Source organism: Microcebus murinus, chromosome 20, assembly GCF_040939455.1.
Source record: "Microcebus murinus isolate Inina chromosome 20, M.murinus_Inina_mat1.0, whole genome shotgun sequence".
Classification (NCBI taxonomy): domain Eukaryota; kingdom Metazoa; phylum Chordata; class Mammalia; order Primates; family Cheirogaleidae; genus Microcebus; species Microcebus murinus.
In genome coordinates, this window is record NC_134123.1 from 21,301,993 (window position 1) to 21,321,606 (window position 19,614).

Genomic DNA, 19,614 nt, shown 5'->3' on the forward strand with positions numbered 1-19,614 from the left:
TAGACTTGATAAATAAAACGAAGTGTGATAAAACAAGGTGTGCCTGTATATAAAACCACATAGTGCTTGGTGTGGTGCATGGCACGTAGCTTTTATCTTTAGGAATAATTTCATGTAGATATAATTAAGCAGCATGGATATGTTTTTTTCTACTTTGTTAGTTTTTTATACATGGTTGCATGTTTCTGTGTGCTCTTCTGGATTATTAAATACTTTTTTAAAAGTGACCTCATACTATTTCACAATTAATATGCCATAATTGATTAACCATTTTCTCAATTCTTGTGTATTTCCTTAATGTAAAACAAAATCCTGCCATATGCATCTTTGCATACACCTTTGTTTCTTCTTGAGTGAAATTTTTGAATGAAAGGATATATGAATTTTTAAAAATGAGATCTAATATATATTACCAGATTGCCTTCCAAGAGGATCAGTCATATGTCCAAAGCAGTGTAAAATTTTCATAAAGTGGTATACAAGGTTTATTTTTTTTCTGCAACCATATATATATTGGTTTATAATTTTTGCTAACAGTATTAAGTGCCACCTCATGGTTTAACCTCATTGCATTTTCTCAGTTACTGGTTGCTTAACTGATTCTTTACTCCTGTGTCTTTTTTTTTTCTTTTTCTATGTCTCTTTTTATAGTGTTTGATTGTCCTTTAGAGATTTAGAGTTTACTTTATTTTTGAGACAGAGTCTCACTCTGTTGCCTGGGATAGAGTGTAGTGGCATCAGCCTAGCTCACAGCAACCTCTAACTCTTGGGCTCAAATAGCTGTGACTACAGGTGCATGCTATCATGCCCAGCTAATTTTTTCTATTTTTAGTAGAGATGGGGTCTTGCTCTTGCTCAGGCTGGTCTTGAACCTCTGACCTCAAACAATCCTCCCCCTCAGCTTCTCAAAGTGCAGGGATTATAGGCATGAGCCACTGTGCCCGGCAGAAGTTTATTTTAGAGATTTATATAAGCTCTTAATATATTTTAGGTACAATTTTTAAAAATTGTGATAAAATATACATAGCATGAAATTTACCATTCAAATAATTGAAAGTGTATAATTCAGTGACATTAAGTACAGTCACATGTTGTACGACTATCACCACTACTATCCATTTCCAGAACTTTTTCATCATCCCAAACTGAAACTCTGTGCCCATTAAACAGTAACATTCCCCTCTTGCCCCTAGTCTCTGGTAATCTCTATTCTACTTTCTGTATCTGTGAATTTCTCTAGTCCAGGTACCTCATATAAGTGGAATAAGTTATCCCTTGTGTCTGGCTTATTTCACTTGGCATAATGCTTTCAAGATTCCTATATATTGTAGCATGTATCAGAATTTCCTTCTTTTTTGAGGCTGAATCACATTCCATTGTATGTATGTATCACATTTTGTTGATCCATTCCTCCACTGATGGGCATTTGGGTTGTCTCCACCTTTTGGCTATATTGTGAATAGTGTTACTGTGAACATGGGTGTACAAATACCTGTTTGAGTCCAAGCTTTCAGTTCTTCTGGTTGTCTACCTAGGAGTGGAATTGCTGGATCATATGGTAATTCTGTATTTAACTTTTTGAGGAACCTCCATACTGTTTTCCACAGTGGCTATGTTTTTTCACATTCCCAGCAGCAATGCATGAAGCTTCCAGTTTCTTCATGTCCTTGCTGACACTTGTTATTTTCTGGGGTTTTTTGGACAATAGCCATCCTAATGAATGTGAAGTGTCTAGGTACCAGTTTTATGTGTTATATTTATGATTATAGATTTCCCCCCTATATCAGTGTTTTCTATTTTATTTTACTTGTGGGACTTTTATAGAAAAGGAGTTAAAAAATGTAAAAATAATTGTGCCTGAGCACTTTTAAAATATGTATAATTTTGCCTTTTGCTTCAATAAGTGAAAAAGTTGTCTTGTCTGTAAATGGGGTAAATACTTTTTTCTGTTTTCTTTTACTTTCATTCCCTATGATGTATGCCAAATATAAATAAATATCCCCTTGGAATTTATAGTGATATATGATATATGCATGACTATAATGTATATAATATCACTATGAATATATATATTTATATATAACATATTATCATATTAGGCATATATACATAAAATGAGAGCTAGGTCTAAGTTAATTTTTTCCTACATTGGGATTTGTTATCACAGAGACATTAGGTAAACAGTTTCTTTCTTTTTTGTTTTTTTTTGAGACAGAATCTCTCTTTGTTGTCCAGGCTAGAGTGAGTGCCGTGGCGTCAGCCTAGCTCACAGCAACCTCAAACTCCTGGGCTCAAGCAATCCTCCTGCCTCAGCCTCCCGAGTAGCTGGGACTACAGGCATGCGCTACCATGCCCGGCTAATTTTTTCTATATATATATTAGTTGGCCAATTAATTTCTTTCTATTTATAGTAGAGACAGGGTCTCGCTCTTGCTCAGGCTGGTTTCGAACTCCTGACCTGGAGCAATCCGCCCACCACGGCCTCCCAGAGTGCTAGGATTACAGGCATGAGCCACCGCTCCCGGCCCAGTTTCTTTTTTCACTGTGATTTTACTTTGTGTTTATCTCCACATTTTTATATACAGTGAGAATTTGTTTCTTGCCTTGAGTAAGTCCCATATAATTTTGATTATTGATGTATTAGAGTATTTTTTCAATGTCTAGAAGAGCTAGTTTTACCTGATCACTTTTCTCTGTGATATTCTTAAATAGTTCATAAATTTTCAAATTTATGAACATTTTTGAATTCTTAGAAGCATGGTGGAATGTAAGTAGGAATTACGTTAATGTATATATTAACCTTCCCATCAATCAGGTAACATGGTATGGCTTTGTCCATTTTTAAGTCTCTCTCCTTTTTCCCCCCATGTTTTAACCTTTTCTTTATGTAAGCTTCACTCATCCCATTCCACGTTAATTATAAAGTGTTTTTCTAGTTCTGGTTGTTCTTATGGCAGGGTATGTTTTTGTGTTGCATGGGTGAGAGATACTGACTGCTTTACTGTGGATCTTGTGTTTTGAGCTGACCTTCAGTAGAAAAAGCTTCTATTGTTGGCCATGGCCTTCTACGTGCCTGAGTGTAGAGGCTGCAGAGACCTGAGCGTACACCACACCACGAGCTTGTGCCACGCCACACACACCTAGGCATCTTGGAACCCACAGCGAGCTGGCAGCACGTCTAAGATTAAGAAAAAGTATTTCCAATTCCTGATCTTTTTTTTGGCTGGGACTAGATTATGTCTCAGTCCTGCATGAATATGAGATTCATAAAGTCGGAATGTTTTACCAACATTACAGAGGGAACCTTGTGAAGTACCCACAGTTGCAGGAACCAGGGCCCGTGCATCTTACCACAGAACCTGCATGGGAAGGAAAGCACCCCGATTTAAATCCTGTACAGGAAGCTATCTGTGCCATGTTCATCTCCCTCTCCCCCTCTTTTATCTCACAGTGTTCTGGGTTTGACTACTGCTTCTGCTTGCTGACTGCGTGGCCCCTCTGTGAATCATCTCTGTGAGCCTCAGTTTTGTCTTCAGTGAAATGGGAATAATAATAATATCTTCCTCATAAGGCCATTGGGAGGATAAACGAGCTAATAAAAGTGAACTTACTAAAGGCAATGCAGGATCCTGGATTGGATCTTGGAACAGAAAAGGAGCATTAATGGAAAAGCTAGTGAAATCCAAAAAAAGTCTGGGGTTTAGTTAATAGTAATATACTAATTAATTTTTTTTTTAGCCTTGACAAATGTGCCATAGTTATGTACAATAGTAATATTAGGAGGAACTTGATGAAGGGCATACTGTTCTTTTTAAGTTTTCTGTATATCCAGAATTATTCCAAAGTAAAACTTTTTTGTTTTAAAGAAACTGTTTTACAAATGATATTGTTACATAAACGTCGAGTGGTTTTATTTCAAATATCTTTCTTTCACTAGATATTAGGTTTATTGAGCAAGTAGTTTTTTTTTTTTTTTTGAGACAGAGTCTCGCTTGTTGCCCAGGCTAGAGTGAGTGCCGTGGCGTCAGCTTAGCTCACAGCAACCTCAAACTCCTGGGCTCAAGCAATCCTTCTGCCTCAGCCTCCCAAGTAGCTGGGACTACAGGCATGTACCACCATGCCCAGCTAATTTCATATATATATATATTGGTTGGCCAATTAATTTCTTTCTATTTATAGTAGAGACAGGGTCTTGCTCTTGCTCAGGCTGGTTTTGAACTCCTGACCTCGAGCAATCCGCCCGCCTCGGCCTCCCAGAGTGCTAGGATTACAGGCTTGAGCCACCGCGCCCGGCCGAGCAAGTAGTTTTTGAACAAATATTTCTCAAATGCCATTTTGCTAAGCACCATGAACAGTGTAAAGAGGTATAAGATAAGGCCTCCGCCCTGTAATCTGTTCTAGGGAAAAAAGTGGAAAACACACCTCAGCTAAGTACAATACAGCAGATGTCACAGGGGCTGTGTGGCTCAGTCGCCGAGACCACAGGTGCTGTGGGCTGTGTGAAGGTGGACGCTCGCTCTGGGCTGCAGAGGTTGGGAGGGCATCTGGGGAAGAGGCTGATGGGAGCAAGGAGACAGAGCAAGAACACAGGAGTTAGAGAGTGGAAGTGTAGTGAACAGTGAGGAAAGCAAATTTGTCCTTGCTTTCAAGAAGCGTGCATTGTTTTAGGGGAGATAAGGTGTATATATCAAGTAATTAGGATTAAAAGTTAGGGGACATTGGCTATATTGAATAAACATAAAATATAAAATAACAGCAATTCTCTAAGGCACAATGAAATTGTAACACCTTGTCTTTGACAATCTAGTTTTTCTCTCTATGTGAAACCCCGTCGTGCTTGAGTATGGTGCCCTGTCACTGGTTTACCAGGGTGACCATGGGCCAGGAACTATTTGTTGGAATTTAATTTCTTGTCGCTATAAGCTGTGATGGGGTGGATTTCCCTCTGAGGTTCTTTTAAGCTCTCACAGTCAAAAGTATACACACACAGACGTACACACACACTCTTTGAAAGCAGAAGAGTATAAGCATGGGCATGCAAAGCTTGTTGATGCTAGGACGTCTGGTTTTCATATTTCTTGGTTTCCAAATCTGAACTCCAGGTGTAGCACAAATTCTTAAATGGCTGAGCTACTCTGGTCAGTCAGAGGCTCCTGGATGGCCCCGTGGACATCTGCAGTCCTGTGGGAACCCTTCTAACTAGATCTGCAGCTGCCTGAACAGTCCGATCCAAATGGTGTTGGTGGGAGGGTCTTCTCCATCGGTAGGGTTCTGCTTTTGTTCTTTTCCTGGTCAGTAATTTCATGGTAATTATTTTAAATAATAGTACATGTATGTTATTAAAACTCTAAATGTATAAAAGGTTAAACAGTATAAAGAATGCCTTTTTCCTATTCTGTCAGCCTTCCAGTTATTCCCTAGAGGCAACCACGATTATCTTTTGTGTGATTCTTCCGAAGATATTTATTGACTATACAAGCATATGTGTGTATATTCTTTGAAAACACACGTGTGTACGTATACAGACAAACACATACACACAGAAATGATAGAACATTATGTACATTGTTCTGCACTTTCCCATTTAGTAATTATCTTGGAAGTTTTCTGTAGTACTTGAAGCCCACTTGAAGAACTGTGTGCCCCTCACCTCCCTCGGCTACATCTAGCCAAGGATAGGGACCATTTTAATATCAATAAGAACATTACCGCTGTGGATCAAGTTATTTTAAATATGTTTAAGTCCACTACCTCATAAGGATTTTTAAACAAAAAAAACCTTTATTGTTTATTTTTTAGAGGATACAAGAAAATCACCTCATTATTCTGGAAACTGGCAAAGGGAAAGAATCAAGCATTTCTCCTGACTTTCCTTCCCAGACTGACTCTCAAGGTAGCCAGATGGTTGATAAGAGGAAGTTTCTCTTGACGCAAGTATTCCAGCTAATAAGCGAGAAGGGCATGATAGAATTAGGATATTACGATTTTACAACCTCCAAATGAACTATTTAATGATTTAAGTCAATTTCTGAACTTTCTTGTTTATCTGACACCTTTGTGCGTCAGTACCACATTGGTTTAATTGTTGTGGCTTTACAGTATGTTTTAATACTTTAGAGAACAAATTCCTCCTATATGTACATTTAACACTCTTCTTTAGAATTTTTACAGCTATTCTTGCATATTTCAGTTTATCTTTATATATTCTTAGAATAAATCCATCTAGCTCTGCAAAAAAGTCATGATATTTTTAAAAAATTGGAGTTGAGTAAAATTTATAGATTTGAATAGAGAGAATCGCCATCTGTTGTGTTTTACTAGCTTGGCTGACGTAGAATGGGAATATAAATATAAAGCCATGCGTTTCTGTTGGAGAAACATTAATTGCACAAGATTTAGTCATTTATTAAACAACTAACTTAGCCTGTATACCAGACAGCATTTCACATAATGGGGAGAGACCCAGTGAATAAATCATAGGTAGTTTCAGGCATCAGGCTCACACCCATTTGTTAAGATCGGGCTTGGTATCCATCTCATCTTATGAAGAAATATTATTTTCAGTGGACCACCAGTCTCCTGTGGGATCACGTGGCTACTCAGAGTTTTTATAACGTTGGGTTGAATTAGAGTATGTACAGAGAGAGAGAAGTAGAGTGAGTGAGGGGCGTAAGCTCTGGAGCCAGACAGCAGGGTGGGAATTAGGTGCTCTATCACCTTGGCAGGTTGTTTAGCCTTTTCAAGCCTTAGTTTCCTTGACTGTAAAATGGGAGGTACTGATTGTACCTGGTGCTGTCAGATGTAACTTGAGAGATTGGTATGAGGCTTAAATGAGATAATCCAAAGTGCTTTGCACCTTGCCTGCCATGTGCTAGTGTTCCACAAATGTCAACTCGCATCATTTAAATTGCCCATCTCATTCTGCTGGTCTGGTGGTATCTGATTTACTACATTCATGTCCTGATATCATCATGTAGGAGAGGCAGTAGAAGATACGTAGAAGAGGGGAGCCAGGTAATAAGGAAAGGGATGGCCTAGAAACATTTAAGAAATAGTAGGCCTTTTTACTGGAAAAGAAAAGGCTAATGAGAAACAGTGGCCAAATACTTACTTTGAATTGCTTTGGGAATAGCGGTGGGAGGACTCAGGCCAGCTTGTGGATTCGGCTTAGGATAAGAAGAAACTTTCTTCTTGAGGAACATAAAAAAAAAAAAACTTTCTGGCAAGTTCAGCAGTGGGATGATTCTGTAGTAAGCTCCCTGTCAGAAGAAGTGTTCGGGAAGAATCAGGATAGCCATTTATTAGGGAAACTACAAAAAGAAATTTTGGATTAAGAGGCAGCTGAGGCTAAATGGTGACTAAGGAGCTTTCCTGTGAAATTCTAATGTAAATGTACACATATGCTATCACATATGTGGAAAATTCTCTGCATATGGCTTATACATTTTCAAAGAATTACAGTCCTTTGAAACCTTGTTTGATCCTTTTTGAGTTAGAGAATATTGCAATGCCTTGGGGTCCTTGTGACCATAAGTGATCATCAAAGAAGTGAAGAAATGGAGAAATAAGGAGACTTGGGGACTAGCATATTTCACTGTCTGTCTGTTGTTATCTCAGAGACAAGTCCCTTAGCTTTGGAGATCTTTCTTTTTCATCTAGGGTATTAATCCTTGCTTTCTACTCTGAGCATGAGTCTTTAAAAGAACAAGCACATTATTGTAAGTTTTCTGCCTCTTACAGTGTATGGAGGTTTTTGAAGGAAGGTGCTATTGGTGTCTAGCAGACAGGTGGTAAATTTAAAGAAAAGGGTATGACCCTATGAACCTGACCTTGCTCCATTTAACACCAACACTTTCCTGTTACGTTCTTCTTTCCTGCTATTTTATAGCAATGAGTGTAGCCGCAGTATGTTAGAAAGACCTGATAAAGTTATATAAAAGAGGTAGTATTTAATACATTTATTTCAGACTCATCCCCTGATTTTTTTTTTTTTTTGGACAGGCATTATTAACTTGCTGTAATTTCCAAAGTTATGTTTTGTAAAACTTTTTGTTGTTGCCCAATACAGGTAGGGTGGTAACATTGTGGATACTGTGTTATAACACATTAAACGAAAAGCCTCGTAAGTATAAACAAAGTTCTCATCCTTAGTTGAAACTTTAAAGTATGATTTGTGCATCTTCAGTGAATGATGAATCCACAGCAGCCACCGATGCTGAAGAAACCTCTGTTGTGAGCGTGACATCTGCCACAGCCTTGAATGTGACCCCGAACCCCAACACAACATCTCTCCCTGCTCCGGCCACACCGGCTGAAGGAGAGGAACCCAGCACTTCGGGCACACAGCAGCTCCCAGCGGCCGCCCAGGCCCCCGATGCTCTGCCTGCTGGGTGAGTAGCCTTCCGTCCCACAACAGCTCTTTCCGCCCCAAAGACCAAGGCCTTCTTCATTAGAGCAGAAACAACGTGGTTATTTATTACCCAGCGGCTGGAGGTCTCTGGGGAGGCTGCAGGGCACAGAAGCAAGGGAGGTGTGGAAGAACTGCTTGTTCTGCATAAATCTTAAAAAGAATCTAAATCACCTGGGGTGGAATCAATGCCACCTTATATACTGTGACTTGAAATGAGCAGCTTGACTCCAAGAGTGTGGCTCTCAGGGAACAAGGAGCTCATTTTGCCTTCCTGAATCGTTGGAAGGTGTTTGCCTAGATCTTGCCTAGGAAACAGCTTTTCTCTCTTGAATTTTATCTTATCAGCCTATGGAGGACTTGGGCTTTAGGCTCTGAATGGTGCTGTATGTTTTTCCCGTAGCTAGGGCAGATGTTAACGTGGGCTGTAAGTTTTCTTGCCATCCTTTAGTTCAGAATTAAATTCGATGGCAAAGACCTTGGATGATAAGCAGATGGCCCTCGTCAGCCAAAGGGAAGTTCAAGTTTGGCTCCATAGTAAGTGGAGATTAAGAGCATGTTCCTGGGAATCACATAGTTCTGGGTCTGAATCCACACCCTCCTCCTTATGACTGTGGCCAAGGGACTTCCCCTCCATAAGGTGGAGATACTCACACATCTCTCTCCAGGTTGTTGAGGGACTCAACTTAGATGGTGAACATGAAGCACTCTCCAAATGGTGGGCATCACACCTGGTGAGTGAGACTTTTGAAGTGGTTGTGAAGGAGCAGTAGAGGGAGACCAGGCTTCTGAACCGAGAAATGCATCTTATCTCAGCAACTATTGATCATGGCCAGGGCCAGCCCCGCCGTCCATCCACCCTGGGTAGCTGTTTTGTATGGAGGAAACTCAAGTCCCAATTGCTCCCGTCACCAGTGATTGGCTGATGCTGGCCTGGCGGTGTGTGTGTCCTCTGAGCCATTATAATTCATGAAGGAGAAGGAAGGACATAAGGCCCGTTGCTTGATGTACAATGTGCTGTGTTGTTCTCAAGCCACTTTCAAAAACCCAATTGTTGAAACAAATATCCTAAATCTGAAGGCATATGTGATTCTTACCGCATATGTATTATATGCCTAGCAGTTGGCACGCTACGTAACTCATGACTCAGTATGCTGGATAATTGAAAATTATTACAAATAATTCTTCATAACTCAAACCCAGAGAGAATTAGCGGTCTTGAACGGCAGCTCTGAAAAGTTTTTCCGGGAGGTTTTGGAATCTGTGAAAAGACTACTAACCATTTGTGGGGGAATAAAGCTATTCCCCCACAGAGATTTCTTTTCTCTTTCGTATGTGGTAAGGAATACTCGAAAGACCTTTGTTGGGTTTATAATTTCAAATCTGTATGTTATAATTTGGGGGGAACAGAGTGGAATCATTTTGGCAGAAAGGAGAGAAAATGGCCGCCCAAGTCCCCTGTGAGCTGTTTGTTTTCTTTGCGCTGAGCAAATGCCTGGAAGGCCAGCTTCACTCCTGTGTCAGTCACAGGCAATTAGAACTAATGGCTCAACATGTCTTTATGTAGGGCGTGTGTGAGGGTTACTGTTCTTGGGATTGGGCACTTCCTGTTTCCAGGCAGCTGGAAAACTCCAGGCTCTGAAAACGCTCTTTATTCTAAGTCTGGCAGATTGGGCGGCCCAAGGAAGGCGATTCTCCTCCCTCCTCCTGCCAGAGGCTGAAATACTTTTCTGAGGTAGAGTTTGAGGAGCATCTTCTGCATAGAGCATTCAGAGCATGAGGGGGCCCATATGTGAGTCTGGAGAGGTGGCTCCCTGCTTTAATGTATGTAACAGTCCAGAGCAGGCTACTGGAGATTCGTTCTCCAGCCCACGCGGGCTTCCAGGTGCCCATCGCTAAGACGACTGGGAGTACTCTGGCACTTTGTGGGCCATCTCAGGGCCTGAGGCTTAACCAGCACTGCTGAGTGTGTGATGGTGAGGGCATGACATCTGCAAGTGACCCTTCCAGTTCATAGGCCTGCCATCCCCACCCCAATTTATTTATATGAGTTTGGAAGACTCAGGCAAGGTGGGTTATTAATTTACCCTTGGTGTCTTGGCTTCCGGAGTCAGGGGACCCATCAGAGAATGAAATCTGTCATTCTAATTCTAATACCAGGAGAGGGTGTGCTGTGACAGAGGCATTCAAGTGCAATCACCTAGGAAATGCATCCGCTTGGATTTGCAGAATGCCTTTGTCTTTCAAGAGGATAAATAAAGGCAGCATCTCACCTGAGCATCTACTAGTGATCAAGTTATATATTAGAGATTTTGCATAATTCATCCTTTCATTATACAAAATATTCGTTGTTGTTCAAGAGACGTCAGGTCCAGGGCTGGGCATGGCAAATGAAGTGCTCAATAAGGAATGGTGTTTGCACTCAGACTGTTTACAGTGCTGGCTCTGGTCACTCCAGAGCCCCTGCCTGGGTCAGTGCATCCATTCCCTTGCCTTCCTCTGGGATCTGATGCCAATTCCCATGTCGGTATCTTGAGCCCACTCCTCTCCTGACCCACTGCCTGAACAGCTCCATCTGGGGGTCTTAACCTAACCTGTCTGAAATGGAACGTATCAGCTTACTCATCCCATCCTGGGTAGAATCTGGTCTCCCTCCTGCTAGTGGCACCATTGTCCACCCAGGTGACATCAGGCCATGTATCTTTCACCTCTCCCTGACATCGTCCAGTCATCACACCCTGCCTCTGGCCCTCCACGTTGTACTTTCTCAGCTTCTTATACTACTTCTTCTTAGCATTTATTGCAAGTGTCATTTGAATGATGATTTATTGAGTGGCTGCCTCCTCCACCATACTGAAGTGCCGTACAGGCAGGAAGTGTGTCTCTCTTCTTGGTCCTGTATGCCCAGGACCAGGCATGTAGTGGAACTCCAGGAAATAGTTAAATGAAAGGAAGATTCCAGCTCTTAAATAACTCTCAAATCTGCCCACTTTGCTGCTTGCTTTTACAATATTCCAGACCAAATTACTGTGATCTGTCATTCAAGTGACTGTTCTTGCCCTTCCCCAAACCGTTTTAACGTCTTTAAATAAAACTCTGAGCATGACCTTTCGCCACTTAGAAGACTGCAGTGGCTTCTTACTGTCTTTGGGGACAAATTCCCAAATCCTTAAAAAGGCCTAATAAAGTCCCACATGATATGACCCCACCGACCCCTCAAGCCTTCCATGGAATCGTCTCTCTGCATTGCTCTGGAAGCTCCAGCCATAATAACTGACTTTAGTTCGGCAAATACACCACCCTCTCTCCAGATTGGAGACCCTCCCCCATGCAGGTTGCTCTTTCTGCAGCCTTCCTTGCCGTTTTCCATTAATTCCTGTACACATTCAAGTATCAGCTTCTTCGGTAATTGCCCTGGGACCCCTTTCCTGATCCCTGGTAGACAAGGTTAAACCATCCCGTGTACTTGCACTGTAGCTCTTCTCACACCTGCTCATGCTCGTTTTGTGTGTCTCTGCCCTGCTGGGCTTTACATGCCATCTATTTTTTTTTCCTTCTTTCCTGGACTTGGATGAGTGTTTTCTGTTTTTCTGATGCCTGGAAGGAATATTCGATAGGAATATTGCCTTTTATTCCCAAGAGCAAAGTCAATCCTAATGCCATCATTCCCTGGGTTGACTGGCTCTGGGTTCAAACACATGTCTCATGTGGATCAGAATGCTCTTCCCTGTTTGACCCCCATGCGCTGGCGGATGCCGAGAGCGTGGCTTCCCCTTGCTGAACATATCTGAGCTAAGCTAAACTGCTTTCTGAGGCCTCCAGCTAACTCTGTGTCTTTCCACCTTTATCTTCTCAACTCCTTCTGTCTCCTTTACTGAGCCGTGGGGGCATGTTCTCTTTGGGGGTCCCTTGGGTCTGTTTTTCAGGTTGTCACATTCTTATTTTGCAATTGGCAGCAGATGAGACTCCGATCGTAAAAGATCACACACATCTATATGTTTTAAGAACTGAGGATTACTGAAACTTGGGCTGCCCAAGTCCAAGCACAATACTACTCATCCCTTTCCTCTCTCCCCGTCTCTATACCCTCCTGCCTTCTGTGACTTTCAATTTACTTAGCATGTAAGAAGCCAACTAGAAGGGATTGGAGTTTTCAGGTTGCATGTGTCTCTGAAAAGAGGGGTGGCAGGAAGGTTCGGGTGACACAGTGAGACAGTGTCCAGGCTGCGGGCATTGGGAAACACGGCTGCTTTGGTCAGCTGGCCCCATATCTGGTTTTTCTCAGCGCCAAGCTCGCTTTGGGGACCTGGTGCTCCTTATGAATGAGCCGACTGTGTGTACATGGCTTAGATAAACTCCAAGCGTGTCCCAGTCGCTGCAGCTCCCTCAGTCCCCCACACACAGAGGCACATTATTTGGCCTTGGCAGCCAGCACGCCGCTGTGGTTTCTTACATAACGGAGGGCGTTGTGTTTGGACCGCCGACTTACCTCAGCTCAGCCGTTTCACACCATCCTTTTTCTCTCGCAGTCGTTGGCTGCCCCGTTTCCTGCCTCAGAGTTGAATTAATTGAGGAGGGGTGTTTTCTGGATCTTTCGGATTTGCCATCTCCCCGAGCCCCTGTGCCCAGTTATGGCGCTGCAGAGGCACTTTGCAGAGGTGGTCCTTGGGGACGTTAGCAAGGGTGACAACCTTGTAAGAGTTCTCTGGTGTTTTGTTTGTAGGGACACTCTCAGAGATGTTGGAATGTGGAGCTTCTCTGCTAAGTTATAAACCAGCCGCTGCCATCAAATTTCATTCCAAACTCCATTTCAGCACTAGCCAAGGAGCCTTACCCAAGGAGTTTGAAAACAGTGCTTCTCAAAACTATTTGAAGAACCATTTCTTTTGTTGTTGTTTTATTTTGATATATTTTTTAATATTCAGGCCTTGTGAATCTCTTTGTCCTTTACTCTGTTCCATGAGACAAATCTACGTGTTCAGATGTCTGGCAATGTCAAATTGATAGAAAAATGTCTAAATGCTTAGAAACTTCAGTACTTTCCTGGCCGCAGAACAGTAATGGTCTGGGCCATGGACTCTTCTTTGAGTAGCTGCAGATTAAAGGATTATGCTGGGAGAATCTGTGTCTTTCCTCAGTTTGTTTCTTTCTGTGCTGAATATGGTTTTGTTCTTAACTGGGCAAGGATTATTACATGCTTAGGTCATGCCCAATAGCCATGTTTGTGGCATCCTCATTTCAGAACACAAGCTGTTATTTCCCAAGATTCTACTGTTGTCAGGGTTTGGACCATGAGGGGCTTCTGCCCTCCCTATGTATGTCTTCATGCATAATTATTAATTTTCAGTTTTACTACACTTCCATGAGAGCTCCTCAAGAGCAGGGAATATTGTTGTCCATCCTTGTACTCCCAACACTTAGCACTGTGCTTGGTGTCCAAGGAGATGGAGTGATACGTATTTGTTGAATGAGTGGAAAAAAGATTTCACATTCTCAGTAGCCCTTCAAATTTTAAAAAGTTTCTTTTTTGGTCTTAGTATAAAAGCCCATTGGTGGAAAATTAGAAAAAAAAAAACATTAGGAGAAGAAAGAATAATAACAGCAGTAATAAGCACTCACCCAGATTTAACCATTGGTATTTTTATGTACCTTGTGTATTTTTTTTCATGTTCATTAATAATGGCTACTGTGTGTTGTAAATGTTTATAGTTTGTTGGCGACTGCTGAGTATTGTGTATGGATTATTTCATGTAGTCTTCACAACACTCCTTGAGGGAGTTCCTTTTGTCCTCATCTTGCAAGTGAGGAAACCTTAAGCAATTTGACCACGTATGCAAACACACACATCTAAACACACATCTGTCAAAATTTGATAATCTTACCAGTATGTACTTTTAAAAATTTATTTTGGCTGGGTGTAGTGGCTCATAGGTAATCCTAGCACTTTGGGAGGCCGAAGCAAGAGGATTGCTTGAGGCCAGGAGTTCAAAACCAGCCTGGACAACACAGTGAGACCGCACCTGTACAAAAATAGAAAAATTAGCCAGGCATGGTGGCACACGCTTATAGTCCCAGCTACTTGTGAGGCTGAGGCAGGAGGATTGCTTGAGCCCAGGTGTTTGAGATTGTAGTGAGGTATAATCACACTACTGTACTCTAGCCCAGGCAACAGAATGAGACCCTATGTCCAAAAAAAAGGGTAATTATTTATTTTTATTATAAAATATTGTAAGCATGAAGATAAGAATGAATGGTGAATAATATAAGAAATAACCTATGGGCTCACTGCCCAGCTTTATCAAATTTTAGCATCGTGCTGCCTTTGCTGCAGATCTCCCCCCTTTTTAAATCTCTTGATGTATAAGAGGTAACCAGTACAGCCGAGAGTCCCGTGAGCTCTTTCTGATCCCATCCCCTGTGTACACAGATACTGGGAACTTGGGATATCCATTTATACTGCTATATAGTATTCCATTGTATGAATAGGTAAAAATTTATCCATTCACTTGTTTCTTTACAGTGATGAATAATGCTATAGTAAAGTTTTTCTGTGCATGCCTTTTTGTGTAAATGTTTGTTTCTTTAAGGTATGTATAGGAACTGGAATTTCTGTGGTGTAGGGGGTTAATGATCTTCTATTTTAGTAGATACTATGAAATCACTTTCTTGAGTCACCTTACGAACTCATACCCCCAGGAACATGCATAAACATTCATGCTAAAACTTAGTATTGTCGGATTTTTTTCATTTTGCCCAGTCTGATGGGTGTGAATAGCTCTTCTTTGAGGTTTTAATTTAAATTTCCTTGATTACCATTGAGGGTGAATTTCTTTTTACATGTTTTTATTTGGTTCTTTGGCTTCCTTTTATGTGAACTGCCTATTTATTTTGTCCATTTTTTTTATGTCATATTTGTTTTTTTCTCTTTAATCTGCAATCTTTTTTCTCTTTAATCTCTTTAATCTAGCATAAATCTAAATTTTTTCTAAATCACTTTTCAATTATGTGCATTGCAAATATTTTATCCTAGCTCATAGCTTGTCTTTTCACTTTGTGTATGGTGCTTTTTATTTTATAGGAGTTAAAAATTTTAAATAGCCATATTTAAAATCTCTTTCATGTGCGTTTTGTATTTTCTCTAAAATTTTTCCTTATTCTGAAGTGGTAAAAGCTTTACACACACTCCAAATTTTGTTGATTCTGATATGCATGTTATTTTACATTTTAACTTCTTTAAAATCAGGATGTAATTTATAAGCAATGGGGTGTCATAGTTTAATTGGCGGTGTTTTTTTTCTTTTTTAATAGCATGTTAAATAATTTTACAACTGGTGACATTTTAGATTTGATAAAAAACAGTATGTCATTTTTAAACTAAATTTTGATTATGTTAGGGATGTTATTTTAAATGTGCTTTTTTCACCCAATATATTGTAAATATCTGAATGAGTCAATATTTGTCTATAATGTTATTTTCAGTGAATGAATATTCATTAGAGAAATAACATAATTTATCTTATTAATCCTCCACATTGGGTCCTTTTGGTGGTTTCCAATTTTTCTGTAACTTCTGTAACATGCTGTAACAGATGTACTTATAGCTAAGTCTTTGACACCTAATTATATCCTAGTATATGTCCTAGAAGTAAAGTTACTGAGTTAAGGAGTATTCACAAGGAAAACAAATAAAGGATATTCCTATAGTAAAAGTTCTTTGGCCACGTTGCCCTTTGGAAAGAGTATACCCATTTTTGTTCCCACTGCCTGTTTTCGAGAGTAACTATTTCTCTATGTTGCCATCTGTTTATCTGCAAAGATGTTTAAAAGAATTTTTTAAATATACATCATCTCCAGAAGGAATTGTCTTGTATGTCTATGAAAGCTTATATTTTAATGTTGCCAGTTTCCACTGAACAGCTTTGGGGACTTTTCCAAGGCAAAGAGAAAGGAATGGCCAAAGAAGAAGGAGAAGAAAAACAGACTGAATTCAGGAGCCTCCGTAGCGGCTCCTATGCCACCCGGTGCTTGGAGGGTATAAAGTGCCGGTTGTTGAGTTAGTAAAAGGAGGTCAGTGTGCTCAGGTTTAAAGGTTCGTTCCATATTTCAGGAAAGGTCCTTGGGGGAAGGGCTGAATTTAACACATTTGTTTCCCAGTTTACAAAGGACCTACTGAAGTTCTGAACACAGTGAGCAGGAGACATGTTCCACTGCACACAGATTTTGGACTCGTAAAACAGCCTGAAAATATCCCTGCAGAGGAAATAAATCTTACGTTTCACCCCGGAAGTGGCCAAAGCTTTGGGAATAGGACTTGGTTCAGAGGCATTGGTTCTGAGCATAAAATAAGAAAATGTCAATTTCATGTAGTTTTTACCTGAGCGAATTTGAACTTGTAAACAGGCAGCTTTAAGATGACTTGAATACTGCGAGGTGAGGTGACTCATGCCTATAATCCGAGCACTTTGGGAGGCCGAGACAGGAGGATTGCTTGAGGCCAGAAGTTCGTGACTACCCTGGGCAACATAGCAAAACCCTATCTCTACAAAAAAAATTAAAAAATAAGTTAGTTGGGTGTAGTAGCATGCCTGTAGTCCCAGCTACTTGGGAAAGTTAGGCAGGAGGATCGTTTGAGTTCAAGAATTCGAGGTTGCATAGAGCTATAATCGTGCCACTGTACTCCAGCCTGGGCCACATGGCGAGACTCTGTCTTGAAAGACAAAGAGAGAGAGAAGGGAGGAAGGAAGGAAGGAAAGAAAGAAGGAAGGAAGGAAGGATAAAAGACAGTGAGAAAGAGAGAGAGAACACTTGAATACTTCCAGTGTATTCTTCTGAAGTTTAATTTTTGTCTAAGTAACCAGCAAGGCATCTTTTTTTAACCACTTAAGTATGTCGCTCACCGACCACGAAACCTTGCCCACAGCCGGCACTCATAGTCAGCATGATAGTTTGTGCTGTGCATAAACATACAAGTTTTCATTACATTTTGTTGAAATGTTCACAATTTTATTTTGATAAATGAAAAGTTAGAAAAGTCATATCACGGCTGTTGGCTAAAGTCGATGCTTAGCTGTGCATGTTCATCTGTGGCTGTCAACTATAGTCGACACTCAAATCGAAGTGGTTAAGGGTGTTTAAGGGTTTTGGTGTGATCTTATTTTCTGATGGAGAGAGTGGATTTTGATTGAGCGTTATTAATAGTTTTACTAATGCCTAGTGCCTGTGTAAATAAAAAGCAAGGAAATTAATGAACACAAGTTAATAATGCTCTTACTAAGACTGAAATTTTGAACATTGTGATATGTAAATTTGTACGGGCCATTTAAAGAACTTCTGATACACACCTGAACTCTTTGCCCGGCTTTAATCCCTTCTTAGTTTAACCCTACTCTTGGTAAAATGGTAATATCTTCTTCAATCATAGGGGAGTCTGACCAAGAAATAAGTTGATAAGGAGGGCTGAACACACACGGTAATGGTGGATCATTGAGAATGAATTTCCTGAAGACCTTTAGGGAACCTTCTACAAGCAAATGTGTTTCAGGAGACCAGACAATGTCCTTTCAGATAACATAGGAGAGAGATGATTGATGTCATCCTAATAACGAGATAGAGATTTTTTAGCCTTTGCCTTTTTAATGATGGCTATCATGAGGGAATTGGCGGTAGGGGTGGAAGATATAACACTGAATAGAGGGCAGTTAAAATCCATAGCAGCACAGGTAATTTAGGCAGAAGAAAAAGTGCCTAAGATTAATCGAAATGGGAGACTACTTTTTAAGTACTTTTAAACACAAAGACCCTGTGTGGTCCACGATCCCACTGAATGTTACTCATTGAGGGCCAAGGAGCAATGTGTTGGGTAGGGACCTGAAACAAGCTTGGGGCTTTGAACACTGTTCCCGAGAGCATCAAAGATAGCTTTTCAGGGAGAGAGGATGTGACCCACGTGACCAAGATGCAGTATGGAGACCCATGGGTAGTTTGATTAAAAAGCCTTTTCATCTCTGTGTGCAGAAGATGCTTCTAAGGGACAGAGCCTGACCCCTGACAGGGATATGCTGATTAAAAGTCGATGCCAGTGCCACTTTCTTGGCATGGGGGGACCAAACCAAGACAGTCAGAGGCTTCATCTATGTCATTCAGCAACGACCGAGGGGGAATGGGAACCGGGAGGCCTGTTGGGTTGACGACAGAATCAACCAACTGTGCGAGATGAATGGAGGGGAGAGGTGTGTATGGATTTTGAATAGCCGTGCAGGTGAGGGGGGAGTGGGAGTTCTCAGCAGGCCAGGTCATGGATCAGGGAGGACCCACATGGACATTTCATCTGAGCAGGGGTCCAATTGTGAAAGGAAAAATGTAGATATCAAAAAACGCAATGGAAGAAAGGTCTTGTTCCTCTGGTAGCTATTTTTCTAGCTAAGCCCATTGAGAGGGTTCACAGAAGGACATTGAGCTTTGCTGAACAATAATGGTCCCTGACAGACAGACTTTGATTCCTGGGATCAGCTGCGATCAAAGATGGAAGGGCAGATCTTGTCTGGGCCTGCACACTCTAAAGCCCCACTGAAATGGTTGAACGCAAGGCAAGAGGACGTAACACCGATTTCATGTCTAACAGTGTGTGGGAATGCCACAGTGTCAATTAAAGGCATTTATCAACTTCATGGAATTTGAAGTGTGATCCTATTTTCAAATCAAAACATTAGCCAAAGTATAATTAAAGCCAAAGTTTTCCTCTTGTCTCAAATGAAATATAAAAGAAGTCAAAGGTGGAGACTGCTTATAAGATGAAAGTTTTATTAGAAAAATTTGGGGAACAAAAGAAAAATGTTAGTGATTTTTTATCTCCTGTTGCTACAATAGATATTTTGTCTTTATAAAAGGAGAAGCCCACTCATGGACAGTGTTCTGAATGTTGACTGCAAAATGAGCACACTACAGAATGAATATTGTGGGGCTTTTGTGCCATGAAACTATCCAAGGAACCCCTGTTTTCAAGGAAGGGAAGGACTTCTTAGCTGACTTCTTAGGCGATGCTGAAGAGTTCTCAGCTACATAAATCGTATCGGGAGCAACGTTAGGAAAGAGTGGTTTGCTGCTGTTGGCTCTAGGTGCTCCAGTTTTCAAAGTCAAGTATCTTTCTCAGGACTCTCCTCATTTCCAAATTCAGGTGAATAAAGAGGACATCGGATTTGCTCTTCTGT

At 40.9% G+C, this 19,614-nt stretch overlaps 2 protein-coding genes across 4 annotated transcripts in view; one reads left to right on the plus strand and one right to left on the minus strand.

The window, feature by feature from the left end:
- Nucleotides 1-19,614, minus strand: part of NOB1 (NIN1 (RPN12) binding protein 1 homolog) — a 153,113-nt gene that overhangs the window by 112,493 nt on the left and 21,006 nt on the right. The gene's annotated exons all lie outside the window — the stretch shown is intronic.
- The window catches only part of WWP2 (WW domain containing E3 ubiquitin protein ligase 2), a 139,786-nt gene that overhangs the window by 93,264 nt on the left and 26,908 nt on the right, over nucleotides 1-19,614 (plus strand). For 2 of the 3 annotated variants that reach the window (XM_012742395.3, XM_075995754.1), the window contains one exon: nucleotides 8,186-8,390. In XM_012742395.3, the coding sequence (XP_012597849.2) occupies nucleotides 8,186-8,390 (205 nt within the window). Of the gene's footprint in view, nucleotides 1-5,799; nucleotides 5,894-8,185; nucleotides 8,391-19,614 lie in introns of all 3 variants that reach the window. The other variant, XM_075995755.1, reaches the window with a different exon arrangement.